The sequence below is a fragment of the Neofelis nebulosa genome, chromosome 6 (assembly GCF_028018385.1).
Source record: "Neofelis nebulosa isolate mNeoNeb1 chromosome 6, mNeoNeb1.pri, whole genome shotgun sequence".
NCBI classification, from domain to species: domain Eukaryota; kingdom Metazoa; phylum Chordata; class Mammalia; order Carnivora; family Felidae; genus Neofelis; species Neofelis nebulosa.
Genome location: NC_080787.1, coordinates 109,577,449 through 109,594,209, shown reverse-complemented (window position 1 = coordinate 109,594,209; position 16,761 = coordinate 109,577,449). Strand labels below are relative to the sequence as shown.

General features: G+C 42.8%; 1 protein-coding gene across 2 annotated transcripts in view; it reads right to left on the bottom strand.

Moving 5' to 3' along the window:
• DCBLD1 (discoidin, CUB and LCCL domain containing 1) overlaps positions 1-8,174 on the bottom strand; it is a 67,720-nt gene extending 59,546 nt beyond the window's left edge. For both annotated transcript variants that reach the window (XM_058735084.1, XM_058735085.1), the window contains exon 1: positions 7,940-8,174. In XM_058735084.1, the coding sequence (XP_058591067.1) occupies positions 7,940-8,159 (220 nt within the window). In that variant the 5' untranslated portion in view covers positions 8,160-8,174. The remainder of the gene's footprint in view (positions 1-7,939) is intronic.
• Positions 8,175-16,761: the final 8,587 nt, after the last annotated feature.

Sequence of the window (16,761 nt, the reverse complement as noted above, 5' to 3'; positions counted from 1 at the left end):
TTTTCTTTCCCTTTTTTCAAGAATAAGAGTGCTCTTTAAAAAATAATTCATACACAACTTTTAGGCATATCCACTAAACAGACTTAATCATGAAATGGAACTAGATTAGTACTACTTTCCAAGGATTTTAATTTTGTGATGAAAGAGACTGTTCTTTTCCCTTCCTGTAAAATGTAAATATGTTGGCCACTGAATTAAAAGGCCATAATAGTGGTTGTAATTTGAGTTGGAAAATGAATATAAAACTATATAAAACAAATGTGGTTATCAGTAAATATAAACTCCAAATAGTCTAATCATTGACAAAGTTGAGTCCTTTAAGTATGAATTAAGAATCTCATCCAGGAAGGACCAAGAAATCTTACCTTTCTGATACTTACTACATTCAGAGTAATAATTTTCTCAAATATAGTATGGGCAAATTTCTTCTGACTCCAAAAGCAAGGAAGGGTTATTTGAAACACACAAAAGACAAAAATCTGGACAAGACCCATAGCTGATTGGACAAGACAAAAATTCCATTTTCCCATTAGATATTCCTCAGTAGCAGTAAAGGACTTGAAAATGAATTTTCGGTTTCCCTGAAGGCTAATTCTAAATATAAACTTAGAATTTTTTCCCCAAACAGTATGGTGAAAGCTTTTAATAAAATGTGAAGTTGAAAAAGAAGCAGATTATAAAAGCACGTACAGACTAGGTAGTAGAATGAGTACCCAGGTATTAGTTTTATTGTTGTTCTTTACACCTTACACGTATTTATAGATGAAATTTTATTACCCAATTTATAGTAAAAAAAAAAAAAGTAGATAGTATATAAGTGTGTGTGTGCATATGTACATTGGTTGTGGGGATATATATTTGTATTTGTGTGTGTGTGTGTGTGTGTGTGTGCGCCAAAAACTTGTCCTTACTGGTTCTCTGTGTAACAGTTTCCTTGCAGGATTACGGTATGTCGGTACAATATTATTTATCGACACCCTGCTTTATTCCACAACTGTTGTGCCTTGTAAGCATTGGGGAATATGTTTGGGAAAGCAGTCAGGAAAGAAAGTCCCATCGTAAGAGAAATTTTTTTGTTTGTTTTTGATTTTGTTTTTTGTGGGTTTTTTGTGGGGGGGGGGTGAAGCTCCAGTGTAGCTTTATAAAAAGGGAGAAATGGGGTAAAATAAAACCACTTAGCTAATACCTTGTTTCAAGGTTATTCTTTGCAGCTTTTCTTACAAAAAAATCCATCTAAGCTAAAATTACCACACATAAGACACAAGACATTTCTGCACATATTAGGTACAATTTCACACAGCATAAAAGCTCCCAGAGAGATAGTTCACAAAGGCTAGATTAATAGATCAAGTTGAAATGGCAGTAAACACTCAAGTCATACGTGACAATGTGGTTTAGTACAGTGATAATGTCACAAATGTCTAAACACTGTCCCAGTGATTTTCAAGGTAAAATAGGCCCCTGATGCCCTCAATGTATAAGCATCTGGAGATCTTGGGGACCTCCGACTCACCTGCTCCAATACCACCTGCTGCAATATTCTTAAGACTGCCAGTGCCTAACTCATGGAAGCTTTCCTGGTGCTGCCTGTAAAGGAGTCTCAAAGATTCTCAAACCTTTTCAGAGTTGAATTTAATTATTTTCTTGAATACGTTCAGAGTGTTTCTTAAGTCATCACAATAGTCATGTATGCAATTCTGTTTACAACTTAGTGAATATCACCATTCACTTCATTCTCTCAAACCTCAGCCACACCATTCATGCGCCGACTAGGAAATAGTTATCTGGAACCCTTTCTCTACCGGGAACTGTACCAGGTGCTGGTGGAGACTATAAAAAGCTCCTTTCATCTCTACTCTCCCCTATTGTCCTCCCCTCCCCCTTACCCCTGGCCAAAAAACAAACAACAACAAAACCAAAAAACAAAAATAAACTCTCTTCAATCCAACTGAAAGGCAAGTTTGACAGTTGGTCTGGATTCAGCATACTAGAGCTCACAGTTAAAATTTATTTCTACATTGGGCTAGAAATCGCCATGTGGGTTTTTCCCAACGATTAAGTCTCTCCCACTTCCCTACCCCCACGGCAAACAACTATTTTTTTATATATATACAAAGCAGAGAACATCTGCAAAATGACATCAACATGACTCTTCAGTTGCAAAAAGACAAGATTACGCCATAGTCTAAAGAAAAAAGAAATCTGAAGGTCTGGTGATATTTATGGGTTTATCCTCAAAGCCAAACTTCAAATACACCAGAATGAATTCTTCTATTTTAAACCCATATTTCAGACTTTTTGTCTATAAATAACAATGGGACTAGACATAGAATTTTATTACTTTGTCTTGTTCTGGTTTTGAGTCTCAGCTAGAGTCACAGCTTTGAGTCTTTAACAACAGGGCAGGAACTGTGTTTCCACTGCATTCTACCCCCCCCCCCCCCAACCCCCGCCCTATCCTCACGGAGCACACATCCCCTCCTGAGCCCCATCATGTGGTGGCCACTGTTCAAAGCACAAAGTTCCTCCCAGACCTGACATTCTTCTAGGGGGAAGTCAGACAAATTAAATAAAAGGGTAAATGACATATTCTGTTGGAAGATGGCAGTGCTCCCAAGAAAAATGAAAGCAGGGAAGGTGGGGAGAAGGAGTCCTGGGGGATGGCAGGAGGGTTACAGGTGATTAGGGACACTGTCCCTGAGAAAGTAACATCTGAACAAAGACTGAAGGGGGAGGGAGTGATGGAGATATTTGGGGCAGGCCTATTTTAGGCAACATGCGCAAAGGCTCTGAGGCAGAAGGATGTCTGCTATCTTTGAAAAATGGCAAGAAATCCAGTATGGCTGGGAGTATGGGGGAGCATGGAAGAAAATGAGGTCCTAGAAGCAGTGGGGGAGGCAGAACAAAGGGACCCCATATTTGTCAAATTAGTAGTAATAAACAGAAATGAAAAGCAAGATAGCTGGCATTCATTGAGCTTTTACCATGTGCTAAGTGCAACTCCGGACAGGTTATGTTATTATCTCCTTAAAAAACACGAAATTTGTTACTCTAATATGTATACGGTACACTTTATGCTATAGGACACACATAGCAGCAAGTCCAAAACTTTACAGGAAATATTTCCATATTTCCCTGAACAAGCTGTTTTGGTTTTGTTTTGTTCTTTCTGCCTTAACATGACTAAAACCTTTGATAAATGGTGCAGTTAATTTCACTTTCCCATGCGTCTTAAAAATAAAAACATAATTCCTTATAAATGTCAGATGTCTAGCCTATTTCCAAGTTATGTTTTGTATGTGATTTTCAAGTCTGTTTCAGTACCACAAGTTTAAGGAGTTCAACTTATAAAATAAAGTTAATAAATACAGTTCAGGACACTATTCAGAGTTCAAATCATAATAGCATCCTTTGGTTTAATGAATCCTTTAACACAACTTCCTTTCTGAACTATATGGTGCAACTTAATGTTTCTGAGTGGTACAAATTACATCTACTGTAGCCAAAAGGCACCGTCTATGTTCTGCTGGCATGTTCCCTTCTTTCTGATGTTCTTTCATTTATTTATTTATTTTTTCAACGTTTTTTATTTATTTTTGGGACAGAGAGAGACAGAGCATGAACGGGGGAGGGGCAGAGAGAGAGGGAGACACAGAATCAGAAACAGGCTCCAGGCTCCGAGCCATCAGCCCAGAGCCTGACACGGGGCTCGAACTCACGGACCGCGAGATCGTGACCTGGCTGAAGTCAGACGCTTAACCGACTGCGCCACCCAGGCGCCCCTGATGTTCTTTCATTTAAAAGGCATCCTTGCCACCCAGCTGACAGGGCATCTGGGTGGCTCAGTTGGTTAAGTGTCCAACTTTGGCTCAGCTCATGGTCTTACGATTTGTGGGTTTGAGTCCCACATCGGGCTCTGTGCTGACAGCTCAGAGCCTGGAGCCTGCTTCAGATTCTCTGCTTTAGATTCTGTCTCCCTCTCTCTCTCTGCCCCCACCCCCCACCTGTGCTTGTGCTCTCTTTCTCTCAAAAATAAATAAATGAACATTAAAAAAAAAAAGGCATCCTTACATACAGAAATAAAGCATTCCAAGGGGGCTGGGCTTGCTAACCAAATTAATTAATGGAAGCACCAGATGAACCTCCATAAAGAACTTCAGTAGATTCTCTATTACTTAGTTTCTACTAATTAGGAAACAATTTGAAGATAATCTCCTAAACATGAAGAGATTGTTCAGTTCAACCCAAGAAACATTTACTGAGCACCTCTGTCAGGTGCCAGGATGATGACGACAATCCCAGTCACTCCCTCAAGAACTTACAGACTAAAGGGCAGACAGAACCCCAGACCTCAGAGATGATGGAAAGTCTGGGGTGGGTGCAAACACTGATACAGAAGCTACCCAAATAAACTTGTGCTTACCTTTTAAGAAGCCACTCACCTAGAACATCAGACATCTGCTATCCCATCTCTAACCAAATATACACAAGTGATGACTTAAGAACAGACCTTCCAATAGTAACAAATAAGAGTTGGGCAGAATTTTTAAGGCAATTTTTAAGTATCCAGTTCTATGCTTACAAGTTTCCTTAGACACTGCTTATTTTTACTCTTCACTAACACTTCAATCACAAAGAGGAAATCTTTCTCATACACATCTCCAAATATTTTGGGGAAGGGAGAATCAGGGATGTTTAGTTAGCACAAAATCTTCACATGAATTAGGGTATTTTATTCTCAAAACTTATAATAAAGGTAAGAAGACTTAAGTCCAAGCCTACAGATTTATAATAATTGAATCAATACTAAAGATTAACTTATATGTGGTGTTATGAAGTTCAAAAACCATGTGAAACAATCTGTATAAGTGTCTCAATTTAGTTAACTAGGTCCAGAGGAGCAGGGCAGAAGCAGCAGCAGACGTCAGACCAAATGTTGCTCATCAAGTCCTACTGTCTGGGGCCTGGCAGGCTATAAACACTAGAAGAGGTGGCCACATAAATAAATAAATAAATAGATAGATAGATAGATAGATAGATAGAGCAAAAGCACCAGATAGGCAAGCGTCAGCCCTACAAAGGAACCAGTATAGCTTCTCCAGACTCTGACATAAAAAACTGGAATAATTTCACTGACTAGGCTTATAAATATTCAGATTACAGTATCACATTCATTTCCTGAAACAGAACACAATGAATGAAAGTGTAATATTAAATTATCCATGACACAGATGGTAGCCATTTATCATCATCCTTACATTATAAAATGTTTCCGCCATCTCAAAGCTGATTTGAATCAGAATTACCTGGGGGAATTTTTTTGTAAGTGCATATTCCCAGGCCCCACCCCATGGCGATTCTGATTCACAATCCGGAGCTGGGGCTTTACAAAACTTCCCAAGACAGTCGTGATCAGGCAGGTTGGGACCCGAGAAGCACCAGACTAGGCTGACTCCCAGAATAATGAAGGTAAAATGGAATAAACGGTCCTCTTCTCATCAAAAACAGACCGTTATGCCAGGGCTGCCCTCTTTTAAACCTGAAGATGGCTAATCACACCTATGACCACCATCCAACCACAGCCAGTAGCGTATCTCAAGACCAAATGGGTGTGCCTGCTTAAACTTAGGGACACTTGCCAAACAGGTGACCCAGGGCTAATTGGGAACATCACAGATATGAGAAATATTCAAAAAAAAAAAAAAAATCACTGATTATTGCTTCATTCAAGAGGTATCAGAACCAGAGTTCCTAGGAGATTTTTTTTTTTTTTTCAGTAAATGTCCCAAATCTAAGTTTTGCTTTTTTTGTGTGATTGAATACGTATGCCTTTACTGGTTCTTTTAACATCCTAAACATATAGGATGTTTCATGGAAACTCGAATGACACCATCATCTTCCACCAGTCAACGGCTATAAAATCTCAAATTTGAAGCTCAATAAAAAATCTAAGCAATCACACTTGTTCCCTGAGAACCAAGGACCTGTTCACCAGCCTGGATGATCTTGCACATCTGAAACTTCTTTGTAAAGATGGATGGCAGTTTTGGCCAGATTAGTACAGGGCCACAGTGTCACAGGGATTCACAGACCTGCAGTATTAAAGTTGCATCTTCGGGAAGCACCTGGGTGGCTCTGTTGGTTCAGCAACTGACTCTTGATTTTTGGCGCTCAGGACCCGATCTCATGGTTGGTAAGATCAAGCCCAGGATCCAGCTCCCTGCTGGGTGGAGCCTGCTTGGGATTCTCTTTCTCTCTTTCCCTCTCTCTCTCTAAAATAAATAAATAAACTTAAAAAGAGAAAGTTGCACCTTCAAACAGTGATGAGAAACATTTTTTAAGTGCTTAAGATACCTGTGATAAAATCCTACATATTCAATAAAAGCATACATGTTTTTTAAATTTTTTTTAAATTTTTTTTTTTAATGTTTATTTATTTTTGAGACAGAGAGAGACAGAGCATGAACGGGGGAGGGGCAGAGAGAGAGGGAGACACAGAATCGGAAACAGGCTCCAGGCTCTGAGCCATCAGCACAGAGCCCAACGCGGGGCTCGAACTCACGGACCGTGAGATCATGACCTGAGCCGAAGTCGGACGCTTAACCGACTGAGCCACCCAGGCGCCCCCATGTTTTTTAAATTTTATAACGTTTATTCATTTTTGAGAGACAGAGTGTGAGAGTGGGTGGGGCAGAGAGAGGGAGACACAAAATCTGAAGCAGGCTCCAGGCTCAGAGCTGTCAGCACAGAACCAGACTTGGGTCTGGAACCCACCAACGGTGAGATCATGACCTGAGCCAAAGTCCAACCCTTAACCGACTAAGGCACCCAGGCGCCCCCAAGGCATACATATTTATTAAATTTTTAGGATATGCATAGCATTCTATTAGTGCCAAGGCATATTTTGTCTAAACTTCAGCTTTGAAACAAATAAATTGGTATGTAAGCAAACTTAGGAACCACCAGTCACATCTTAAGTAGCCATGCTTCAGACTGGGAATGGATATGTGGTTCAGTGGGAAAAAAAAAAAAGCGCCAGCATTTGGTTTAGCAGCTTGCTTCATTAGAAAACACGGGTGGGGGTGGAAGAGCTGTCAAAATATTCTAGATGGTTAGTGCTCTTCAATAACCTCGGTTGTATAGGGGCAGAAGTAGGGAAGGAAAGAAACATGAACTGAAAAGCCGCAGAAAGCTGCCCTATCAGGAAAGAACTAATTAACAAGGATTTGTCTAGGGCTGGTGAAACGGCTTACTGCTTTAATCAGGTGGATGCGCAGAGGCAAACTGGGCTGTGGATTAATTAATTACGTCCAACCTGAAACCAAGGACCAGGTCCACAGAAAGAGCAGCCTGGTCGGGAGTCGACTCGCTCAAACACCCAAGAAGGAGCCACAGGACTCCAACTTGGGGCGCAGGCGGCACACGAGTGAGGAGCGGCAGGGCGGCCCGCCGGCCCCCTGGCCACAACCCCGGGGAAACATCTACCCCCGGTTCCTACAAGCCGCGAACGCACCCGCTAGGATCGCAGCCGCGCACGGAGCGCCCCGGCCGCCCAGCAGCTCGGCAGCCTTGTCAAGGGAGGCTTGGGCGCAGCGTCCCCACACACGGCTCTCCCCTGTGGCGGCCGGGGTCGCCACCTCGGGGCCATGTCACTTCTCCCGGGGGCGGCGGAGTCAGGAAGTCTGGGAGCCGAGTGAGCCCGGCTTCGCGGCAAGAAGAGCGAACGCGGGCAGGCGTCGAGTTGCTTCTCTCGTTGAGCGGAGAAGGAAGGAGTTGGGTGGGGGAACGATCCGAAATTCAGTAACTTATTTTATACTCGAGCCGCCGTCGGCCAGAAAGGGCAGGACTCCTCGGGGTGCAGGCGGAGACCCCACTTCCTCCCGCGCCGGGTCCCTCCAGGCCCGGCCCGGCCCACCCCCGCCGACCGCGCTCCACTCACCCAGCTCGCCCGCCTGCAGCCGGAGCGGGGCGGAGACCACAAGCAGGAGGGCCAGGAGACCGCGGGCGCCCGCCACCATGGCCCCCCCGGGCGCCAGCCTGGCTCGCTCGGCCTCCCCTCCGCGGGCGCAGAGGCTCCGCTGCCCCGGCCGGGCCGCCTCCTCCGCGGCCGAGCGCGCCGCCGGGACTGGGCGCAGCCGCGGCCCCGCACCGAATCCCATTGGGGAGGCTGGGAGCCCAGCCCGGCGGGGGCGTCGCCCGCCCCGCCCCGCCCAGCCCAGCCCAGCCCAGCCCCGCGCGCCGGCCCCCAAAGGAGGAAGTCGAGCTCCCTGGCGGCTGCTGGCCGAGAGGCCGGAGGCGCACCAGACTCGGCCCGCGGTCTCCAGTAGGTACCCGGCGCTCCTCGCTTCACTCTCCCCTTTTCTTCCGCCGCTCTTCCCCCAATGCACGTGAACCTGGGAGACAGAGGGACACCTGGCCTGAGGACCTGCCCTGAGCCCCGCTGTGCCTAGGTCCTCCCCAGAGTTCCGGAGCCCGCGGTGGGTGCGTCAGAAAGGCTGCTCTCCACCAGGGCTTTGCCAACCCCACGGGGGCGGGAAAGCCAGGAGAGCAGCACTGGAGAACTCGAAATGTTGTTTGATAGGTTGATGATGGTGACAATTAAAATGTAATTCAAGTCCCTCCATTCATTCATTCAAAAGTTATTAAGTTCCAGCAGTGTGGCAGGCAGGCACAGTGCTAAATAAACCCTTGTGACACTTGCAGACGTTAAAAATAATCAGGCAAGTGTATAATGCAAATTGCAATAGGTAACATGAAGACTACTTGGGGAGCACATTCAGGAAGATCTAATTAGATGGCGGGTGAAGAGACCGCGGGGGAGCAATCAGCCGGGAGAGGCCTCACTTAAAAAGTGGCTTCTAAACTGAGACTGAGTGGGATTTGGGAAAGCAGAGGGCGGGGGACTGGAAGACAGCCGCAGAGTGCGAAGGAACTGAGGGAAGAAGAGGCCAGGGTGTCTGGAGCAGGGTGCACAGGTGGTTACATGGCAAGAGGTGGAAGCCCGTGCACGCAGCAGGCGCCAGAACGTGGAGGGCCTGGAAGGCCACGTAAAGGCTGTTTAATTTGACCCTCGGACTAGAGAGCAGCCACGGAAGGTTCGGACGAGCGAACTGATTCTCCGGGGGTGTGGAGAAGGGCTGGGGCGGGGCTGGGGGAGGGCAAGCATGAAGAGTGGAGATTTACAAGGCTATTACCGAGTAGTTGAATGGGGAAGTGGCAGTGCAAATGAACGTGGACAGATTAAATACATATTTTAAAGACTGTGATATCTTCAGCCTGCTTGCAGGTCTCCCGTGCTTCCTCCACTGCTGCACCCTGCAATTTTCCTAGGTAACACGCAGCCATAGTTAACACCTGCTAGTCCCCGCTGAGGTCCAATATTCGCCAGCCGCATGCTCTTTGGATACCCAGATAGACTCTGTTTATACACGCATTCATTTTTTCGTCTGTCATTATTTTTTAACCAGGTAAAAACCCTGTTGAAATTTCCAATGAGTTTGTCTTCGGGCTTTGCTTTCTCAAAGACGGCAGAGCCTAGGGGGAAGAGCTTGGACTTAGAGCCTACGGGAAAGAGCTTGGACTTTAGAAATGAGGCTGATCCAAGCCTGAATCCCGGATCAGCCACTGACTAGGATTGATCCTCTCTGGGCCTCACTTTTTTGGGGGAATAGAATACGTAATTGTCCTGGCTGTCACAGTGAGGACATAAAGTATGTATATACAGTTCTAGCATGTAAGAAGTACTCAATAAATAGGTTTATCACATTGGTATTAAAAGTAAATTCAGGGGTACCTTGGTGGCTCAGTCAGTTAAGCAAGGGCTCTGGATTTTGGCTCAGATTATAATCTCACATTTGTGAGATCCAGCTCCCACCCCCACAGCGTGGGTCTCCTTGCTGACAGCAGGGAGCCTGCTTGGGATTCTCTCCCTCCCTCTCTCTGCCCCTTCCCTGCTTCTGTGCGCGCTCTCTCTCTCTCTCAAAATAAATATTAAAAAATATATATTTAAAAGTAAATTCACACCCATGAAAATGTTGAATATTCTCACACAAAAAACAAAAAGGATACTTTAAAACATTGAATTACCCCCTAACTCCAGCTTTCCCTGTTTCTTTTTTCTCTTCATTCCTTCTAAGGAAGTGAGTTGGGGCAGCTGCTGCTGCCCTCCAACAGGTGAGGATCTGTGAGCAATGAATGAAGACAATGAGAGTATTGTTTACAAGTGAGGAATTCACAGGGTGAGCCAGGTGGGCTCCCAGAGGTGACCGTTTCCATCTCAGGTAATACTTTCATGGGGATGAATTAATCTATTCTACAACAGAATCCTGAGCCAGATCAGAGGCGAGGTTTAGGATCTGGTAACGATGACCAAACAAGAAGGCCAACTAGATCCTAGGGCTTTCATTATGCCATGCTTTTCTTGAAAAAATAAAAGCAAAGCATAATGAAAGAAAACTATGAAAATACAACAGTCAATTATAGTTTTGTATGTAATGAAATACATAGACCTTACCAAATTGATCTACTTCAATCATATAGACTTTCATGTTCAGCATGTGTGTCTGTTTTACTCTTGAGAAGATTCCACTATGTTTTTTTAAATAATGCATCGTGGAATCTCAGAACTTAAAGTTTGGAGATTCTATTGAAGTTATAATTATTAGGATCCACGTATAGCATCTCACATATTAAGATGAAAGAACTGCTTATCATGTGAAACCTCTCTGGAAGGGTTTCTCACAGCAACTCCACATTTAACCTGTCTCCTCATTTACCATCCAGTCTTTCCATAGTTTGCATATCTTACTGCAGTTTATGTTTACATTTGCCAGCTCTTCTGTAAAACTAGGGGGCAGCTAGCTGGTCAGAGATGCCTTGTTTTGCATACATAATATGTATTCTGTATTGCTTAGGCAAGACAGAACTTAAACAGAACTGCAAGCCTATTATTCTAAAGTATTTAGAAAGCTTTAGATTGTGCTTCAATTTGACAACCTCATCAATTGTATCCTTAACATTTGGTAACCCTGTTGTGATCTATGAAGAAGACCAAATGGGGTATAAATTTGAAACCCAAGTAGGCTTCTACTTCCTGAATGCTCCCTCTTTTTCAGTTATTCAATAAACTCACCCCTAGAAATACATTTTGAACTTTTCTGTATGCAAAACAATCTGATGGAGATACAATGAAAACAAATACAGGTGCTTCTCTCTCTCCATAATCCAATGGTAGAAACTTGAGAAAAGTAATTACATGGGCTCATAAGTTCAATGATGGGAAAAGTCCAGAGTGTTAGAGAATCACCAAGGAAGGAAAGGTATATAGCTGGGGTTTCAAAAGCCTGGAAGAGTTGGGAGGAGTGAAGATGGGAATTAGAAGGGAAATATTGTTTGTCAAATGAGAAGAATTTGTGAGAAAGCTCAGAGATAGAGATCATAGGGTGCTCATAGGAACTGAGCGGAGTTCATTGTGGCTGGAACAGTGAGTGTGAGACAGGAGTAGGCGCCTGAAGTTGTGGCAGGAGGCAAGGGTGGATCTGAGGGTGCCCAGGGCAATGGGAAGCAAGGAAAGTGGAGGAACTTGTTCAGATTTGATTTTTGGAAGAGCACACTGGCTGTGGGGCGGGGAATGGATTGGAAAGAGACAGAGAGACCAATTAGGAGTTTGTGGCAATACTCCAAGCCTAGGGATGATGGCACCTGCCTCTTGTGCTCAAAGGGGCAGGGGACCACTGGACCAGCAGCATCAAAACACCTGTGAGCTTTTTAGAAATGCAGACTCCTGTCCACACCTCTGCCTAGACCTCTGAGCAAAATCTGCATTTTAGTAAGATCTCCAGGTCAGGATAAAGCCATTGGTAGATCTGAAAGATAGACATTAGAAACAGGTGAGTCTTAGGTGTAGGCATTGAGGGAGAAGGAAGATTAAATTCTGAACGCAACAGCCCAGATAGTTTGCATCACACACGTTCTTTCCTCATCTCTAACTCCCTATTGACTTTTGGTTGCTGGTGTTCAGTAGGTAGCTGTGTCATCTAAGATCTAGCATGGATTCTTAAATGTTGTAGCTCACTGTGGTCAGATCTCACATTCTGGTCCTCCCTTTTGCAGCTCCAGAAAGTTGATTTTTGTCAATTTCTTTGAACTTGGGATACTGCTCTATAATTAACTTAATCACAGGAATTATAAAAGACAGCATCAATGTCAATTTATTGACACTGAGAACTATAAAATGGTGAGGGATATTTTCTTCAGCTTTAAAACAACTTAAGAAGGTAGAAACCAGCAGAGGTTATTAGATGAACATGGAAGAAAAACAAGGCTGATTATTTTAGTGGTTCTCATGTGTGAAGGCAACAAGTAGGAGTGCGGGATCATTCCCATTCCTCATCCCTATTAAAGTAAAAAATATATATATATTCTGACACTCAGTAAGGAAGACTTTCTATGGGAATATTGCAACAGGGGTCAAGACTATGGCAAGAGGGAAGAGAGATCAGGCTTAACTCTGAATACAGCAAAGACATCCTGGGATTTCCAGGATGAACAGGGTAAGGGGGGCATAGATGGAAAATAATTAAGAGGAGACATCAAGAATAGGGGCATTCTTGCTAAACTCACTTAACAGGGTTAAGACAGGTCAAGGACTCCTACATTAAAGGTGGAGGATGAGAAACTTGATCAAGTTTCAAGGGTGAGGAAGATCCAAGGTGGTCCAATATGGTGGAGGATTCTCCCTAAACTGACTTGGCAGGCAGAAGAGAGCCCAACGGTAAGACCTAGTTGAAAAATGGAGCTCAGAGGACCAGACAGTCTGTGATACTTCCTGCTTAGACATCCAGGATACTTTCTTGATGTTAATGTGAGCCATTGGGAGAGTGGAGGTGATCCCTTGGGATCTCTGGAAAGCATTCTTGGAAGCTAAAAACATAAACAAAAACTTTAAAGGAGAATTGACCCCATCCCTTGGGCTGCCCATGTGATTCTCATATACCTGAGGGCTGAGGGTTTCATAAAACAGACATCTGCTGTGGATGGAGTAGAGCATCCACAAACACCTCACCTGTGCTGACAGTGAGGGAAATCATGAAGCTTGGGAAAAATGAGGGCTCTCCATCCAAAAGCCTGGGCCATTTATCTCAGCTTCTGCTAAGAGATTAGGTACTGATTTTTATCTTCGTTCCTTCCCCCACATCCCTACACATGATTTGACTTTATATTTTGAAGAAAACAAAGACCATTGCAGTCACCAGTCCATTTAAGCAGGAGATGCATTTCTCTTCAGCAACAGGATAAGTGTTGGAGCAGGAAGACCTTGACCGAGGTGGCTGGCCATCCCTAAGATCCCCTCAGCTCTGTCTCCAAACAGGGGTTTGTAAATTCCATACAAACCTACTAATTTGTATCCTAATAAACATCTTGAATGCAGAAACTCAGGGAAATTTAAAATAAAAAGTCCTAACGATGAGTAGGAAATGAGACTACTATTAAAAACTAGAATCTGCTTTTCTTTTCTACAGCCTTTTATCTCCTACTTCATGGGCTTCATCTCAAGAAAAGGTCTTCATTTAGTTAAACAAGTGAAGGATAGAATTTCGGCTTAAGAGACAGACTTTGCCTTTTCAAAGAGGATGTTTTCCATTTTCCCTAAAAGATCTGAATGTTTATGTCATATGACTTAAAAAAAAAATCACGATTCCAGACCACATGGAGATGATCATAGGTTGGAAAAAAGAGAGATAAAAATCTTGAAATTAAGAAGTTGAGTAATCTTTTCTTAGCACAGAAATTTCTAAGTACACAGAGAGGCTTTTATGGGTTTGATTCTGAAGTCTTTATTTAGACAACAATTCTCTTAGTTAATGGAATTTTTATTTGAATAGAGAACACAGAATGAGGAGATTGAGAGGCAGGTTAAAAGGAATCCAAAAGACTTGCTACTTTGTTAGCAGAACTCCCATAGAGAGCCCGGCAGTCTGACACCAGGCTGTCTCGTCTTTCCCCTCCTCGCCCCCTCCCTGCTCTCAGCCACTCTGCTGCCTTCTCAAACGTGCCAAATGAAATCTTTAAGACTACAGGTTTCGCAGACTTTGGTTGAAATATTAGCTAAACAGTTTCTACCCTTTCTACCCTGTCCCTATTTGTCAGTCCGTAGCAGAGGGGCTATTGAAAAACAACAACTTCAGCTCCACTTCCTCAGGCCAATGTTTTCTGTCCCTTCTTGAAGGTAAACCCAGTTGGCTTTATTCCTGAGGTATATATACCCTGAAAACTGGAACATACTCAACTCTCTTCCTCATTAACAGTAAGACTTTGAATTACATACTATCCATTAATTGATGCAGAGAAAACACTTGGCAAAATTCAGCAGTCATTCATGAAAACAACTGGAAAATAGAAAGTTCCTCAACTTTATAAAGAACATCTAGTAAAAACCTACAGCTAACATCATAGTTAACGTGAAACCCTGATGCTTTCCCACTGACATTGGAAACAGGTAAGAATGTCTGCTCTCCCTGCTCTTCCATTTTTATTCAACATAATGCTGAAAATTATAGTCAATTCAATAAGGAACCGTCCCCTCAAAAAAAGGAAATAAAGGACATACAGATCAGAAAGGAAGAATTAAAACTGGTTTTGTTTGTAGATGATATGACTGTCTATATAGAAAGTCCCAAGAAATCTACCAAAACTTTTACAACATAGCAAGCTTAGCGAGGTTGCAGAATGCAATATAAACATACAAAAATCAGTTGTGTTTCTATATACTAGCAGTGAATGTGGATGTCAAAATTAAAAATAAAATTCCATTGGGGTGCCTGGGTAGCTCAATCAGTTAAGTGTCCAACTTCGGCTCAGGTCATGATCTTGTGGTTTGTGAGTTCAAGCCCTGTATTGGGCTCTGTGCTGACAGGTCAGAGCCTGGAGCCTGCTTCAGGTTCTGTCTCCCTCTCTCTCCGCCCCTCCCCTGCTCATGCTCTGTCTGTCTCTCAAAAATAAATAAATGTTAAAATAATTAAAAATAAAGTAAAATACAATTTACAGTTGCTCAAAAATGAAATACATGGGGTAAATCTATTAAAACATGGGGGCGCCTGGGTGGCGCAGTCGGTTAAGCGTCCGACTTCAGCCAGGTCACGATCTCGCTGTCCGTGAGTTTGAGCCCCGCGTCAGGCTCTGGGCTGATGGCTCGGAGCCTGGAGCCTGTTTCCGATTCTGTGTCTCCCTCTCTCTCTGCCCCTCCCCCGTTCATGCTATGTCTCTCTCTGTCCCAAAAATAAATAAAAAATGTTAAAAAAAAAAACAAAAACAAAAAACATGTATATGACCCGTATGCTGAAAATTACAAAAACACTGATAAACGAAATCAAAAAGGGGATCTAAATAAGTGGAGAATCCAACAAATGATGTGCTGGGGCAACTAAACATCCACAGGAAAAAAAGAGAACCTAAATCCAAGTTTTACATCTTATACGAAAATTAAAAATTAACTCAAAATGGATCATGGTCTTAAATATCAAACATAAAAACTATGAAGCCTTAGGAAAAAATAAAAGAGAAAACCTTTTGAATGTAGGGCTAGGTAGCAAGTTCTTATACTTGGCACTAAAAGCACAATCTATAAAAGGAAAACCTGATAAGTTAAACTACTTTAAAATTAAAACCTTTTGTTCTGGGGGTAAAAAAACAGCTAAGAGAATGAAAACATATGTTACAGAGTAGAAGAACATATTTGCAAACCACACATCTGACAAAGGACTAGTACCTAGAATGAATAAAGAACTCTTAATATTTAACAGTATAAAACCCAGGGTGGCTCAGTTGGTTAAGTGTCCGACTTCAGTTCGGGTCATGATCTTACAGTTCTTGCATTCGAGCCCTGTGTCTGGCTCTGGGCTGACAGCTCCGAGCCTGGAGCCTGCTTTGGATTCTGTGTCTCCCTTTCTCTCTGTTCTTCCCCCACTCATTCTCTGTCTCCCAAAAATAAACAAATGTTAAAAAAAATTTTTTTAAAAAGCGTCCAAGTCTTGACTTTAGCTCAGGTTATGATCTCACAGTTCAGGGTTCAAGCCCCGCATCTGACAGTGTGGAGACTACTTGGAATTCTCTCTCCCTCTCTCTCTGCCCCTCCCCCCCAAATAAATAAATAAACTTTAAAAATAAATAAACTATAAAAAAACTTTAAAACCCAAACACTCCAATTAGAAAATGAGAAAGACATGAAGAGACGTTCACCAAGCACAATATTTGGATAATAAATAAGCACTTGAGAAGATATTCAACATCATTAGCTATTAGGGAAATGCAAGTTAAAACTATGAGCTATCAGTACACGCCTATCAGAATAGCTAAAATAAAAATAGTGACAACACCAAACACAGGTGAGGAAATAGAAGAACTGAATCCCCCATGCATTCCTGGTGGGATGTGGTATGGCCACTCTGGAAAATCATTTGCAAATTTCTTAATGTACTAAATATACAACCACTATGCAACTTACTAATCACATTTCCCAGAGAAATGAAGACTTATGACCACACGAAAACCCATACACAAATGCTTATACTAGCTTGATTTATAATAGTCAAAAACTAAAAACAACCCAGGTGTCTTGCAGTGAATGAATGGTTAAACAGTCTACTTCTGTACCATGAAATATTGTTCAGCAAGAAAAAGGAAGAGACTATTGATATACACAACAACTGGGATGGATCTCCATATTCATTGCAGATTATTCTAAGTGAAAAAATGCAAGCTCAA